This window comes from Chenopodium quinoa, unplaced genomic scaffold, assembly GCF_001683475.1.
Source record: "Chenopodium quinoa cultivar QQ74 unplaced genomic scaffold, ASM168347v1, whole genome shotgun sequence".
Taxonomy (NCBI): domain Eukaryota; kingdom Viridiplantae; phylum Streptophyta; class Magnoliopsida; order Caryophyllales; family Amaranthaceae; genus Chenopodium; species Chenopodium quinoa.
In genome coordinates, this window is record NW_018744504.1 from 1 (window position 1) to 16499 (window position 16499).

The following is a 16499-nucleotide window of genomic DNA, read 5'->3' on the forward strand; positions in this document are numbered from 1 at the left end:
GCTCCGCCTCCAACGGTCAAGTTAGTACCTGATTAAGGAGTAATTAATACGGAAATTAAAGTAATAAGATCTCTCTAGGTGAGAGTGTTTAATGTTGGTAATCTGCGTCGTTAGCGAGATTAGCCGGTTATTAGTGTTCCGTAATGTTTGTTCTTCTCTTGATTTCTTGATCTCCTCTTGACTGCTTAATTAATGAGGATTAATTAAGTATTTATAGCCTTGAGAAGCGTGCCACTCTCTAGGTTTAGGGTAAACCTAGGGCTGACCGGGCCTCTAGACAGGATTGGGCCTTGTGGCCGGTTTTCCCATTTGGCATGGGTGGACACGTGGCGTGCCTCGATTGGTCCGTAGAGGACGTATCTGTGATTGACACGTGGCAGGCTCCTATTGGCCTTCGTGAAGGACACGTGGCGGAACCTGGTTGGTCCACTTGTCAGACGGTGATTGGTGGATAAAAATCCCCTAATCATTTGCCCCTCACAGGTGGCACGTGACTGGTCACGTGTCGCCTGTGACAGGTGTCGCACGGTGACAGGCGACGGCCTGCTACAGGTGTCACCTTGCAAACGGCCGAGAGATTTTTCCCGCCCAAATTTTGAATTTGGAAGCGACCTTTCGCCTTCTCACTTGCCTATATAAGGAAGTGCTGACTTCGGTCATTTTCACATTTGAGAACTTTGCGAGAACATTCGGACCCCTGAACTTGCTCTGACATTTCGGACCTTTTCTGCCTACCGCCTGTTCTGACAAGCCGACTGCACCGGATTTCCAGAACTTCATCAACCGTCACTCGTTCAGGTAACTCAGTTCTCTTACTCTTAATTTTTCTTTTTATTATTTTTTGAAATGGCACCACGGAAGCACACGACACGACCTAAGTTAGTGATCAGCCGGTCACCGGGGACGGCTGAATCTAGGACTAGGAGTGCCGCCTGCCCTTTTCTGGACCCATCTTTGCCCTTTATACAAAGTCCGACTGTATCTGTGTCTATGCAGAACGTGATGGCCAGAACAAAACAGACTGCTATGATATCAAACTCAGACGGCTCCTCCCAAAGGGTGCTCATTAGTGAAACATCTGACCAGGCGCCAGATGTAGAATTGAAACGAGGCGGCTGCCAAGCCGACAGTTCTGAGAGAGGGGCCAAGGTGGTCCCTTCCCATCTTACCGTTGACATGTCTAATTTTCCTCCTGCTCCTTCTAAGGGAGAGGAGGCGGGCCCCTCTGGGAGAGGGGAGGAGTCGTCCTCTTCGGACTCGTCAGAGGACGAGTCCGAGTCCAGCTCTTCTGGCCACAGTTCTCCAGGCTCAGAAGAAAGACATAGCCGCCTACAAGAGGCGAGACTTTCTCATGCAGTTGAGAAGGGGGACAATTGGGCGGAGCCGTCCGCCTCTTTCAGAGAGGAAAACGCCCCTACTACTGCATGGTACCCCGGGGGCCGGATCGCAACCATGCAAGACAAAGTGGAGAGCTTTATTGCTAACCACAGAATGGGCCCGGAATTTTTACTGTTCGTGCCGGATCCAGAAGACACTGTCGTCTGGCCGGCTGGTACCAGCTATGATGACGGCTGCTTTGGCTGCTATGTGGCGGCCATCAAAGCTGGACTGCGCTTCCCATTACATCCGGCTGTTCAGCGGATTTTAGATGGGTATGATTTGGGGTTATGGCAGTTAGCCCCCAACTCTTGGGTAAACGTACTCGGCTATGTGGCCGGGTGCGAAATGTACGGGGTGGAGCCAAGCTTTGAGGCTTTCGCCCACATGAACTATCTCAGCCGGACCCTAAGTCGGAGAGGTACCGGCTGGTATCAATTAACAAAGCCATAGGGGTACCTCATGACGAGAGGTAAGGCGAACAAATGGAAGGATTGGCGAAACACCTTCCTTATCATTGAAGGTTCAGACACGGAGCTGAACCAACGTTTTAACAAGTGGAATAGGGATCCGCCTCTTCTCGCAGGCGGCCGCAGCATGCCGCCTGTTCCCCCAAAGGCTAAAAGAGAGATCCTAGACAGAGGACTCTTCAAAGTAGAGACTAGGGTGAACTCTACTTCTGGGGTACGAGAGCAAGTACCCCTAAACTGCGTCCCGAGCTTCAAGTGGCTCTATGACGAGTACTTTTTGGCCGCCTGTGGCCTCAGCAGTCGGTGCTCTAGAGGTAGCCGGCCTGACAAATACTCTGTTTTTTTTTTCACGCCTTGTTTACTTGGGATCTTTACTGACTTTGCTGTTTATTTTTTGCAGCTGACGCCATGAGTAAAATAACAGCATCCAAGACTGCGGCGGCCATGTTGCGGGCCTCTCTCATGCAACAGTCTTATGCCGACTCCCCAACAAGGGGGCACCCTTGGTAGGCTTCGAAAACTCTTCCTCTTTTAGGAGTTGTCATGCATATACTGACATCTTTTTGTTTTCAGTCTGGCACTCCAAGAGCTTCTTCCTCGCAACAGCCGGACCCCAAGGCCCGGAGGACGACTGTTGCAAGCTCTCCTGGGTCTTCCATGAAAACAGTGGCGGCTGAGAAGCAGCCGGCCACTTCTTCTAAAACCCCGGCGGGGCCGCCTAGAAGTATGGACAATCACTTGTAAAAACTTTCACACTTGCTTCCTTCTTGACTAGGTCTAACTTGCTTTTTTTTTTTTTTTTTTTCGCTTGATGCAGCCGGCCCTCAGGGGCTTGACTTGGTTGAGGTAGCCAAGTCCATGGTCAAAGTAGTTCCTCCATCTGAAAGGGAGGCGGTCAGGGGTGCCGGCACCCTTGACCTTGATGGGATTTCAGGGGTCCTTGCTGAGGTATACTTAGCATATTTTTGAGTATTTGAGTTCCAGGACGCCTGTTATCTTTTTGTTTGGAAACTGACGCCTGTTGTTTTTTTTTTTGTACTTAGGCCCTGCTCCGAGTCAACAGCCTTCGCAAGCCGATTGATCGGAAAAAACAAAGAGGTAAAGGCCGCAAAAGCTATGGCCGCCTCCAGCTGTGATAAGGCAATGTTTCAAATTGCCCAAAATGAAGTACTGACCATTGATATTCTTTATTATCAGGCGCAGGCTACCGCCGCTGTTCGGGCTCAGTTAGAGGCGGCCCAGAAGAAGATTGACGAGCTGGAGGCGACCGTCACAAATCTTAAGGCCGAGCTGAAACCTCTTCGCCAAAAAATGCACTCTTACGAAGCCATGGAGAAATCTTTGGCCAACGTAAAAGAACGCCTGGTGAGCCAAGAGAAGAGTCTTACCCAAGAGCTCTCGGAAAAGGCCGAGCAAGAGAAGAAAGAGCTCGTCCGGGAGATGGTGGAAGACTCCGCTCAAATCCAGCGCATGACCTGGGGCCGCCTGTTCCCCAGTGCCGACTTTGCCTCATGGGAAAGAACGTACCGCCAGTGTTCGGAAACATATAATCAAGAGATCCTGGCGGCTGCTGAAGAAGAGGCATTGGGAGATGCGTTGGAGGAGGAGGAGCAGCCGGTTGTGGCGCTTGTGCCACTTGGGGGTAAGGCATCAAAAGATGGTGCAGCTGAAGCCGAGTCCAGCAAGAAGAGTGCTGACCAGGCGGCAGCTGCTAATACTGAACTGCCCCCTTCTTAAGCTTAATGTGTTTTTTCCACGGCCTGCGTGCCGTTTGCTTTGTATTTACCCGGCCAGGGGGCCGGGGTTTTGAATATTTTGCTGGTCTTTAATGACCGGCTTATTTTTAATCAAATTTTTTGTTTTGATTCAAACTTGTCTAAGTATTCCATATCTAATATCCCATTGTTCACTAGACCGACTGTTGTGTATGGTCGAACGTTGCAGACAGGTACAATTAGTAAGTACGCCGCCTATGCCCCTGGACGACTGGTTGTCTGTTTCCAGGATAGACGATCAGTCGGCCATTTATTCAATCGGTATTCGAACTATTTATTCAATCGGTCTGACCAAGTAAATAGTATTACCTAGTCGCCAAGGAATTAAGTAGGATAACAAGCGGCGGGTACCGGTTGTTTCCCTTTATTGCCAATGTTGGCTTTTAACTCGTAATTTGTTAACCTAGCAAGAGTAGTGGTTGAGAGCCCCTGTTTATTAAGAACAGGCGAACGACTCATACCTTTTAGGCTCCATACTAAGTTTGAGTGACTATTAAGTTAACATAGGAGTTAGTCTTCGTCACAATCTAGATTGAGTAGTAGAGGTACCAGGCGGCGTAGGCCGGCTAGACCCCTTGATTCGCCAATGTTTGTTGGCTATTAACTCAATAGGTACCCCCTGCATTTATCCCAAGTAATACAGGCGGTTATCTGACTCATATGTCAACTGCTACCACTGGTTTGGTTAGTGATAGAGTTATCCTTGTCTCAAAAACGGCTACGTGGTTGCCCTTGGGGACATTCGTATAGGTGCCGTGTAATTAGTTTATAGAACAATGTTCCACCCAAAAGGGAGCTTCTCTCTGCGACGAATTTCATCCGGATGGATGCCGTCGGACGCCTGCTATGATGTTGGGACAGGTCGTATTAGTTTTGTAGATTTGATCAGGTGGCTTGGCGCCTGGTCTGATCATTCGGCCGGTGGCCTTGGTAAGTTCTTGGTGAACGTAGGTGCTAAGTAAAAGAAGGGTAGCCGCCTGTTAGGCACAGGGTCGGCCAGGCCCTAATCTTTTTAGCTAAGTATTGTGAGTAAAATACTCAATGGAGAGTAGCCGACTGTAAAGGAACAGACGGCATGCCCCTCTGAAGATTGAGTGAAAAAACTCAATGGAGATTAGCCGACTGTAAAGGTACAGACGGAATGCCCCTCTGAAGATAGAGTGAAAAAACTCAATGGAGAGTAGCCGACTGTAAAGGTACAGACGGCATGCCCCTCGTAATACAAAAATTGAATAGTAAGTGCAAACTTTATTAAGTAGCTCTTTACTTTACATCTTTCAGAAGAAATATTTTTTAAGGTTATCTACATTCCAAGTTCGAGGCAACGGTTGTCCGTCTGGTGTTTCCAGACGGTAGGTACCGTCCCTGACTTCCTCATAGATTCGGTAGGGTCCTTCCCAGTTGGGAGTTAGTTTGCCAGACTCATTAGCCCTACCAACTGCTTCCATTTTTCTAAGTACAAAGTCCCCTACTTTGAGTGGACGCCTGTGTACTTTTTTGTTGTATGATCTAGTCATTCTCAGGCGATAGATCTCATGGCGCAAAACAGCATTGCCCCTCTTTTCAGGAAGTGAGTCTAATGCCAGGCGCATGGCTTCCCAGTTTGCCTCTTCGTCATACAGCATTACTCGAAGAGTCGGCTCGTAGTGTTCTATTGGAAGAACAGCTTCAGCACCATAAGTTAGGAGGAATGGAGTTTCTCCAGTCGCCCCTTTTTCAGTCGCCCTAATGGCCCAGAAAATATGTGGTAGTTCATCCGCCCATAGGCCGCCTGCTCTTTCAATCTTTTTCTTGAGACCGTCTGAGATGATTTTATTAAAGGCTTCTACCTGGCCGTTTGCTTGTGGACGGCCGACAGATGCAAAGTAGTGTGCAATTCCTTGGTCTCCCAACCAGCTTCTGAGAACAGGCGTCTCAAATTGGGGACCATTATCAAAAACCATAGACATGGGAACCCCGAACCGAGTGATGACGTTTTTCCAAATGAATGAAATTACATCTTTCGTCTTGATTCCCTTTACAGCCTCCGCCTCTACCCATTTAGTGAAGTAGTCAACGGCAACAAGTATATACCTTCTGCCGCCTGTAGCAGGCGTATATGGACCCAGAATGTCCATGCCCCACTTAGCAAACGGTAGTGGGCTGTGAATGGTAGTGAGGTCAGTAGCCGGACGGTGAATTAATTTGCCAAACCTTTGGCACTTGTCACATTTTTTCACCATCTCCATTGCATCTGCTTCCAAAGTAGGCCAAAAGTAGCCCTGCCGCCTTGCCCTTTGAGCAAGCATCCTACCACCTATATGGGAAGCACAGAAACCAGAGTGAAGATCATCTAGTATCTCTCGTCCCTTTTCAGGAGTAACACACTTTAAGAAGGGTTGAAGGTACCCCCTCTTGTGAAGTTCTCCCTGTATCATTTCAAAACAGGAGGCTCGTTTTTTCAGTGCTGCCGCCTGTTGAGGATCATCCGGCAGTGTACCGTTTGTCAGATATGCGCTGATTGAATCCATCCAGGTTGAGCTTCTGTCTAGGATACCAATAGGGTTTTCCTCGATGCTTCTCTTCTCCATTACTTCCCAAAAAACAGTTCGAGGAGTATCGGAGGAGGCGGATGATGCTAATTTTGACAGTGCATCTGCCTGGTTGTTTTCTGATCTCGGCACTTGGATCAGATGGAAATCCTCAAGGGAGCCGACTGCTTGTCGGACCGCCTGTAAATACTTGATCATGGCCGGATGGGTTGCTTCGTATTCGCCATTGTACTGACTCACTATCAATTGTGAATCAGAACAGGCGTCTATTTTTCTTGCCCCTGCCGCCTTGCACATGCGGATCCCGGCTAGTAAAGCTTCATATTCTGCCTCATTGTTTGAAGCCTGAAAACTGAAGCGTAGAGCATACTCGAACCTGTCGCCCTCTGGAGATTGACATACGACGCCTGCTCCACAACCATTTGAAGTAGAGCTTCCGTCCACATATAACTTCCAGACTTGGTCTGGAACTTGAGAGTCAGGAGGACGAGTCATCTCTACAATAAAGTCAGCAAAGGCTTGCCCCTTCACTGCTTTTCTAGGCTCGAAAGTAACTTCGAGACTCTGTATTTCTATGGCCCATTTGATCATTCGTCCTGACGACTCCATGATGGTAAGGGGCCGCTTGATTGGTAAGTCGGTATACACGACGACTGCATGTGCCAAAAAGTAGGGCTTCAATTTTTTAACAGCCATGAAGAGTGCAAGACCAAATTTCTCCACTAGGGGATACCTCAACTCGGCATTTTTCAGTACGTGACTGACAAAGTAGACCGGGAGCTGACAGCCGTCCCTTTCAGCAAGGAGCACAGCGCTTAACGCATGATCAGAGACGGCCAGGTACATGTAGAGATCCTCTTTGGGCAAAGGGCTGACCAGCCTCGGCAAGGAATGCAAGTGAACCTTTAATTTCTGGAAGGCGGCCTCAGCATCCGGCCCCCATTCAAACCTTGCCTTTTTCTTAATTGCCTGGAAAAAGTATAGGCATTTGTCGCCTGATCGGCTTAGGAATCTCCCCATGGCCGCCAGACAACCTGTTAACTTCTGAACCTCTCGGATGGTACGAGGCGACTGCATGTCAATGACCGCCTGTACCTTCTCAGGGTTCGCCTCTATTCCTCTCTGATTGATAAGGAATCCGAGAAATTTCCCAGACTCAACTCCAAATACACATTTCTTGGGATTGAGCATGACATGGTGCCGCCTGAGTGTGGCGAAAGTTTCTCGGAGGTCCGTCAGATGATCTTCCTGAAGTTTAGTCTTGACAATCATATCATCAATATATGCCTCGACGTTTCTCCCAATCTGATCAAAGAACACTGTGTTTATCATTCGTTGGAAGGTAGCCGGGGCATTCTTAAGACCAAACGGCATGACCGTGTAACAGTATAACCCCTGATCAGTGACGAAGGCCGTCTTCTCCTGATCTTTCTTCCATAAAGGAATTTGATGGAAACCAGAATAGGCGTCCATAAAACTCATCAAGGCATGACCTGCTGTTGAGTCGACCAGATTATCAATTTTAGGCAGAGGGTAACTGTCTTTGGGGCACGCCTTGTTTAAGTCTGTGTAGTCTACACACATTCGCCAGGTGCCATTCGGCTTTTTAACAAGCACCACATTTGCAACCCAGTCTGGGAAGTAACATTGCCGAATGAACCCTGCATCAAGTAATTTTTTAACTTCGGCGGCTGCCGCCTGACTTCTTTCTTCGCCATGGTTCCGCTTCTTTTGCCGTACCGGCTTCTTTTTCGGATCCACAGCGAGTTTATGTACTGCCAGATCAGGACTAATGCCTGGCATTTCATGGACTTCAAATGCAAAGATGTCCTTGTATTCTTTCAATAGATTGTGAAAGTCGTCACCAAGGTTTCTCAGAGCAGTCGTCCCAACTTTGACTGTTCGGTCAGGACGTGAGTCGTCTAAGATCAGGTCCGCATGCTCACCAGCCGGCTGAGGGCGGAACTCATCCGGCCGCTCCTCTGCCAATGATTGCTATTTTCTTGCTTTTCTTGTGGACTCTGTCTGGGACGCCTTTCTCTTTTTGTCGCCTGTTTCTTGAACAGGCGCACTCTCCTTGACATTGTCAAGGTCTGTTTTTTCTCCACTTGACCCAGTGGCCATAACAGTGGGCTTGACATCCGAGAGATAGCACTCTCGGGCCATCCTCTGATCTCCCCTTAGGGAGCCGACTGTTCCATTATCCCTCTCAAACTTAAGCAGCATAAGAGACGGGATTATAACAGCCTTGGAATTATTCAGGGTTGGTCGACCCAGAATCATGTTGTAGGCCGAGAGTTCCTCTACTACTAGGAACCGGACTACCATGTGTCGTCCTTCCCCTTTTTCGCCCAGGCGAATGGGTAAATCTACTCGTCCCAGTGGGTGGACGACTCCTCCTCCAAACCCTATTAAAGGGTGGGAGGCCGGATGTATGCAGTCCGTCTGATATTTCAGTTTTGACAGACATTTGCTGCTGATGAGATCTGAGGAGCTCCCGGTATCTATGAGGATTCGGCCAACTCTCTGGTTGGCCACTTTACATTCAATAACGAGAGGGTCGTCATGCGGCCCCCTTACCCCTCCTAGATCCTCTTCAGTGATGACAATCTCAGGAAATGTATATTTGGACGGCCGTTCTTGGTGAACGGAATTTACATCTAACCGCCTTATATTATCTTTGTTGCCCCTAATAGTGGGGCCGCCTCCTGAGAAGCCGCCTGCAATGGTGTAGACGACTGCATCATCTGTATCATAACTGTCGGCCTGTTGATTCTTTTTGGCCGACTGCTTTTTTGAGGAAGTGTTCCCCGTAGATTTCTTGACATAAGTGTCAAGATCACCTTGCTCAGCCAAGCGGTCTAGGTACCGCATGAGACTGATGCAGTCATTGGTGTGATGACCAACGTCATCATGATAAGCACAGATTTTGTCTTGGTTCCGGTTGTTTGCAGAACCCTTCATGGGGACCGGCTTCTCAATTGAGAACCGTCCCTTTATTTCTTTTAGGATAAACTGGTTATCCTTGTTAAACACATACTTTGGGGAGTATGGTTTGAATTCTTTTTTCTTTTTCTAGGCCGGCTGTTTAGAGGAATCAACCGCCCAGACCTCTTTTCTTTTCTCATCTTTGTTAGACGACTGTTTCTGTCGTCCTTCTCTTTTGTCGAACCTTTTCCCGTCCGACTGTTTTATCGTACACAGATCAGTCGCCTGTATATAGGCTTCTGCTTCAATCAAGGCCTCTTGAAGAGTCGCCACCCTTTTTCGAACTAAATCAAATTTGAAGGTAGACCCGTCTTTGAGACCTCTAAAAAAGTCAGTATAAGCTACCTCATCCGGTAACCCTTGAATCTGTATTCTCATCAGGTTGAACCGCCTGATGTAAGAACGAAGCCCCTCCTTCTCGCCCTGCTGAATTGTTCCCAAATCAAGGGTCGTTTTCTTCGCAGGGATGTTCATAGCGAAGTTGGAGGCAAATAAGTAAGCAAGCGTCCTGAAGCTGTTTACAAAACCAGTCGGCAGGTTGCCGAACCATTGCTGTGCGATTCCCTTGAGAGTCGCTGGGAAACACTTGCACCAAGTTGGATCATCCAACCCTTGAAGGTACATCAGGTTGGTGAATGCCATCAGATGGTCTTCTGGATTAGTAGTGCCGTCATAGGCGCCTACTAGTACATTTTTTACTTTGGCCGGCTGAGCGGCTTCAGTAATTTCCTTGGAGAAGGCCGACGGCTGTTCACCAAGTCTAAGCAGCCGTAGCTGCCAGTCCATAGGTTGGACGTTTTTTGCTGCAGGTCCACCAAATGGAGGTGGCTGCATAAAATACTGTTGTTGCGGCACAAATGGTAAGTTTGGTACCGCCTGGGCACTATGAAAGCCGGACTGACGGGAGGTGCCGCCTGACTGACTCTCATGGTACGACTGAGTATGCCTCATCGAGGCATTTCGCAAACTGTCTTGAAAATTTGAAGTAGAAGCCGACTCTGACAATCGGTCACTCTTCTTCTGCTCTAGCAGTAGCCGAGCATCTGTGAACGTTTGCTTTGACCCGTCCGCCTGAATATGACGAACCGATTTCCTATTTCCCGTAGGATAACGGAATTTTGTGAAATCAAGAGCAAGTGGCTCCCGCTTCTTGGATTTAGGATGAGGAGTCGCCTCTCGCCCTTGAACTGGCTTCCTCTTCAGTGAAGTGGAAGGTTTTTTGGCCGACTGCTCTTTGACTGAAGCAGGCGGCTTTTTGTTGATCAACTCTTGAATCTCTCCCTTGAAGTCCCTCATGAAGGTCATGAGTTCGTTCCTTGTGATGGGAGCAGACCCATCAGTCGGCTGTTGCCGAGCAGGCGGTGCGCCTGCTGGCTCGATTCCTGTTTGAAGATGCTCCCGTTCCCTCCTTTCGGTATGACGGGTACGTCGGGCCCTTAGGGTCCCGTCTGGAGCTGTATGAGTTTCCACTTCAAATTCACTTTCGGTATCATGGTCCGACTGAACTTGAGGGTCGTCTAGGGGACGCCTCTCTTCAGGAGTCGGTACAGACTTGGATGCCATCTCTGAAGTACTCTCCCCACAGACGGCGCCAAATGTTTCGGGATTTTCTGATGTCCTGCGGGAGAGTTACAATTCCGAGACTGGAACCGGACGCCTGTACCTACAAAATAACGGAGACTCCTGAGAGCTCCGCCTCCAACGGTCAAGTTAGTACCTGATTAAGGAGTAATTAATACGGAAATTAAAGTAATAAGATCTCTCTAGGTGAGAGTGTTTAATGTTGGTAATCTGCGTCGTTAGCGAGATTAGCCGGTTATTAGTGTTCCGTAATGTTTCTGTTCTTCTCTTGATTTCTTGATCTCTGGATTGCCTGATGTTTTCTTGACTGCTTAATTAATGAGGATTAATTAAGTATTTATAGCCTTGAGAAGCGTGCCACTCTCTAGGTTTAGGGTAAACCTAGGGCTGACCGGGCCTCTAGACAGGATTGGGCCTTGATGGCCGGTTTTCCCATTTGGCATGGGTGGACACGTGGCGTGCCTCGATTGGTCCGTAGAGGACGTATCTGTGATTGACACGTGGCAGGCTCCTATTGGCCTTCGTGAAGGACACGTGGCGGAACCTGGTTGGTCCACTTGTCAGACGGTGATTGGTGGATAAAAATCCCCTAATCAAGTGGCAGGAATGTTCTCACTTTGTTCACTTAAAAAAAACAGAATTATTTTATATAATATGATATTAAAGTATGAACTAATTTATACAATGAAGAAGATAATTAGTTATTTTGGTATAAAGCTTTTATACCTTATTGTTTGATTTGTCTCTGGTGGTCTTGATTTTGACATAACAAATTTCACTCGAACCTTTTTTTTTTCACTAAAATTTTAAGAATTACCTAATAAGTTTGGTATATATATACAATGTACAATAATTGAATGTAAAAACAATTATTTTATACATATAAACTTACTTGTTTAAAGTGTATCTTTCATAACTATTACCATATTCATTTTGTTCTATAACCTTCTTTAGAGTTAATGGTTCAGATTTCCCATCTCTAAATTGAAGCAAGTGTATCACTCTATATGGCACATCACTACATTATAAATTAATTACATGACATTAGTTTGAATGCATATCACTGAAATGATTATTATCATATTTATATATGTGCATGATGATTTAATGAAATGTATATTTGTTATTTAAATCTCAATGAATACTCAAATGAACAAATATACATATATGATTATAATTATATCTATAAATGAACATTATGAGTATCAAATATGATCATATACAATGATGTTTCAATGAAATGTACTTTTGTTCTTAAATCTCAATAAATACTCATATGAACAAATATAAATATATGATCATAACTATATCTATAAATGAACATTATGAGTATCAAATATGATCATATACAAATAACATATTAAACAAAGATAAAACCAATTTTTATCAAATACAACTAGCATATTAGACATGAACATAATATATTCTGTAAATGACTAATTACCTTGGTAGTGGAGACATTGTTAAATCCGTACCAATTGACTTGTCAATATCTTTTAAAAGTTCCGGATCTACAATTGGATCATTTTGGCGGTTTTTTTTTTCAATTTGTCTACTCTTGACTGAAGAGGTACATCATCATCATCGTCTCTGTTTTATTTAATAAATTGTTAATGTTTTAGTTATTTTCAGTAAAATCTTAGAACAATTACTACAATCGCAAAAAATTTTAACAAAAATTAGGTTTTACAAATAAATTCGCTCTATAATTTTCATCGCAAGAATATGAACAAATTAGGTTTTACAAAAGTTAGGGTTCACACATTTCTTCATAAATTTTCAACAAATTACTCGTCTCTGAAGTATTCTTCTCCAAAATCATACTACAATTGCAAAAAATTGAACAAAAATTAGGTTTCACACATAAAATCGCACTATAACTGTCATCGAAAGAAAATGAACAAAATTACTTACTCTTTAGATACATTTTGCTCCGATTTTGCAGTTTCTTCTTGCATGTTCTTCTCTGTAGTGGTTTTTTGCAAAATCGCACTACAATCGCAACAAAATGAACAAAATTAAGGTTTCACACATAAAATTGCACTACAATCTCAAAAAATGAACAAAACTAACGAAATTACTTACTCTTTTTGTTGTGATTGTTTAATTTCTTCTCGACAGACATTTGAAGCAATTTTGGAGTATGATTTTGTTGTGATTTGTTGGGTTTGATGAGAGAGAAACTCTAGAGAAATGAAGAAGATGGTGTTTAGAGAGAGAGAATGATTTGAAATTGATTTTTTTTTTTTTTTTAGTTATGCAGTTACTGCGGTTATTGTGGGGAGTGGGTAATTATTGTGGGTTAGTGGAGGGGGTGTGGGTAGTAACTCTAAACGCTGCGTTTAGAGGGAGTGTAGGTTGGGCTACCTACACTAGGGTCTAGTGTATACCAATTACTAATAGCCAATGTTGGAAATCGGTGGTATGGGCTCATTAGATGTAGAGGAGTGTTGGATTTCAGATAGGTCAAATAAGCTACAAGAATATTTGACGGGCCTTGATTTCAAATGATATCAGGCCCAATAAAGCCGAAAATGTTCAAATGCACACGATTGATTATGTTGTAAAATGTATTAAAGCTCGAGGGGAGGTTATGCTTAAGCATCATGAGGTCCAATATCTTAACTTCTCTCGACTCTAGGAAACATTGTTTGTATGGAGTGTTAAGGCAGGTCCGCAACATTGTAGTCTGAACGTCTACAGTAACTGGAAGTGGGCCATCTCAAATTCTCAACTAAAAACTTAAACTGATAGTTAAGGCTAGAGCTATCAAAAGCTGACCCGACCCGAAATACCGACCCTAACCCGACTTATTAACCGACCCGTCTGAAACCCAAAAAAAATGGTGACCCGAACCTGACCTGAAACCAACCCTAGACCCGAGTTGACCAGAGTATTTGAGACTCGAACCCGAACATTAACCGACCTAGAGACGACCTGACCCGAATGTAACCCGTAAATTATTGACCCGAACCGAACCCGACCTGAACCGAAATTGACCCAACCCCGTTTTAACCGTCAAAACCCAAATTCAACCCGACCTGTTCCAAACCTGACCCTGAATTCAACCCGACCTGTTCCTAACCCGACCCAAATTTAACCAGACCTGCTATAAACCCGACTCGAATTTCAACTCAACCTGCTACAAACCTGACCTGAATCAACTCGACTTGTTATTGAATCAATATATATAGGTCGCTATCTCATGTTGGTATTGGAACATAAATTGAATCCTAACTCTATTCCTTCAATATTTCACAAATTTTAAAAGGTTAGTTTCATAACATGTTTTTAGGGAGGAATTTCGGGTACGAAACATGTTACTGACTTGAACCAAACCCGAGAATGACCCGACTTGATTATAATCCGCAAATTATTGACTTGAACCGAACCCAACTTATATCCGAGAATGACCCAACCTAACTGTAACCGTAAATAATTGACTTGAACCGAACCCGACTCAAACCAGAAAACGACCCTTACTCGTTTAAACCTGTAAAAACCCGAATTTAACCCGACCTATTTTTCACCCAACCCGAATGTAACCCGACCTTTTACTAACCCGACCTAAACCCGACCCGAACCCGATAAGATCTATGACCCGACCCGAACTCGAGCCGCATATGTTATGACATTAACCCGTATTGACCCGACCCGAGATCACCTGACTCATACTAACCCAACTCAAACCCAAACCGTTTACCCGAATTGACAGCTCTAGTTAAGGCGCATGAATATGTTTTATACTCTACCCGTAACTAAGCTAACAACAAGAGAAGAACAGGACACGAGACACCATTTACAAATAGACATGAGAAGATAATTGAGACAAATGATAAATATACAGTACAAATAGAGCACTCCATTTACAAGCAGCACTATAAGACACTAAGCAAACAGAAATCAATCCAGTAGTTGTAAGGGAAAACAGATGCAGGACTGGAGACATACAAAGCTAGGCTAAATACAGGACAGCATTCATTTGTTGTATTTAATTTATTTGCCGAAGATGGATTTAAACCACCAAACGCCTTTGGTGTCCTCGGGAGCATCATCAACTTCCGGCGGAGGGTCAGCTTGAGGAGTCTTGTGGAGTTTGCTGACATCATACCCTTCGTCAGTGGCCTTCTGCACCAGCTGGTTGTATATCTCCTCATCCATATGAGGTGTCCGGCAAAGAATCTATTGTAATCAAAACTCAATAATCAGCTAGCTAAAACACTAAACAGTCAATCAATTAATTTCTCCCTTCGTCTCACATTAAAGTGATTATACGTAAAGACCCTTATCTCTTTTTTTTTTTTTACTTTAATTATTGTAATTCCTAATTAACCTTAAATTTTACTCGGTTACAAGTTATGTACAACGATTAAACATTTTCCCTCTTTGTATTATGTCAAATCGTTGCACATAAACTACTACAACAGAGATAGTATATAGTACCTTTTTCCACTTTCTCTCGCTAACTTTTGTGATTGTATTTTTCATTTTTATTAATGTTTTTTATTCACTTTCTCAGCTTATTTCTTAATATCGTGAAAAAACACAAACAAATACTATATTACGGGAGGAGAGGGTAATATACTTGATCTAAAAGCTGGTTCTCGCTTGAATCAAGTAATTTGGTGGTAAAAATCAGAAAACAAACAGCCCAAATGATTCATAATTCAATGTTTTTCCAAGAAACCAGTATTTGAAATTAAAAAAACACTAGGGAGTAGGGAATATTTGGTATTTGCAATTAAAAAAGAATCAAACTAGGGAATTAGAAATAGAAAGAAGAAAGGTGTTAGGTATGTACCCAGAGATATCGGCGAGAAGGCTGGCCAATCAAGGCATACTGATAATCATCATCGAGGAAAAGAATCCAATAGTCGCCAACAACAGGGATGATGGGAAGGAAAGGGGGCACATAGAATTTAACCTTGAGCTTAGCCTCATCGGAGTTAGGGTCGGCTTTGTAGGCGGAACCCTCGATAAAACTCCTCTTGCCACCACTCCAGGTTTCGTTGAGGACGTGGACGGTGGCTCCGTCAGGGTTGAGCTTGTAAGTGGCTCTGGTGTTGACGCCGTCTTTAGGCTGAAACCTTGACGGAAAAGATGCTATTTCATACCACCTTCCCATGTATCGCTCCAGATCCACCCCTTTCACCACTTCCATCTCCTTCTTAGTAGCGCTACTACTACCCATCTCCTCCTTAATTCTTTCTTGCTTTCTTTCTTTGTCAATTTAATTACTACTAATTAATTTGGGAAATACTATGTTATTGTTTTGATAAATGTTGGGGAATTGATTTTCCTTACTATATAACCTTGTGAGTTGTGATTGAGTTTTGATAACGATAGTATTACGTACGTGGCTAACTTCCCACCTTACATATGGATATTTTTTTCTAGGCTTTTCTATTTCAGGGACCACACCCCCAACCCCGCGTTGTTTTCTTTGTCCTCCTCCTGTTTTACATTACACCAGCCCCTTGTTTCTCACTTAATCATGTCTTCTATTTCAAATTACGAAGTATTCAATTCCTTTCTTCTCACACTGCTTCACGTCGGCTCTCATTTATGTTCCACAAATCACAATATCCCAACTCCACATAGCCTTATCGGGCTGTTTGGTACAAGGGATAGAAATAAGGAGAATAAAAGTGTGAGACAAGAATTGGAAATAGTAAGTGAAATAAGGATAAATGATGTTATCCTTTGTTTGGTTCAAATTGAGAATTATATAGGGATAAGGAAGACATTTATTTAACTATCCTTAGGGCCTGTTCTCA

General features: G+C 44.4%; 1 protein-coding gene and 1 long non-coding RNA gene across 3 annotated transcripts; both read right to left on the bottom strand.

Moving 5' to 3' along the window:
• Positions 1-11304: 11304 nt before the first annotated feature.
• Positions 11305-13000, bottom strand: LOC110698275. Of its 2 annotated transcripts, XR_002506687.1 has the most exons (4): positions 12808-13000; positions 12637-12714; positions 12167-12545; positions 11305-11346 (listed from the first exon to the last, which is right to left on the bottom strand). It is a non-coding gene; the product is annotated as an uncharacterized LOC110698275 (long non-coding RNA). The 2 variants fall into 2 exon arrangements; XR_002506688.1 differs by lacking the exon at positions 11305-11346 and having other exon boundaries at positions 12183-12545; positions 12637-13000.
• Positions 13001-14520: 1520 nt separating this feature from the next.
• Positions 14521-16049, bottom strand: LOC110698273 (temperature-induced lipocalin-1-like). Its single transcript, XM_021875666.1, has 2 exons — positions 15524-16049; positions 14521-14904 (listed from the first exon to the last, which is right to left on the bottom strand). The coding sequence occupies exons 1-2, from the start codon at positions 15911-15913 to the stop codon at positions 14719-14721; spliced, it is 576 nt and encodes a 191-aa protein (XP_021731358.1). The 5' UTR covers positions 15914-16049; the 3' UTR covers positions 14521-14718.
• Between the last annotated feature and the right edge of the window lie 450 nt (positions 16050-16499).

Coding starts and splice junctions, on each gene's coding strand:
- LOC110698273 (XM_021875666.1), bottom strand. CDS start 15,913: ATGGGTAGTAGTAGCGCTACTAAGAAGGAGATGGAAGTGGTGAAAGGG. Junction 14,905..15,523: donor CTTCTCGCCGATATCTCTGG/GTACATACCTAA, acceptor TGATTACAATAG/ATTCTTTGCCGGACACCTCA.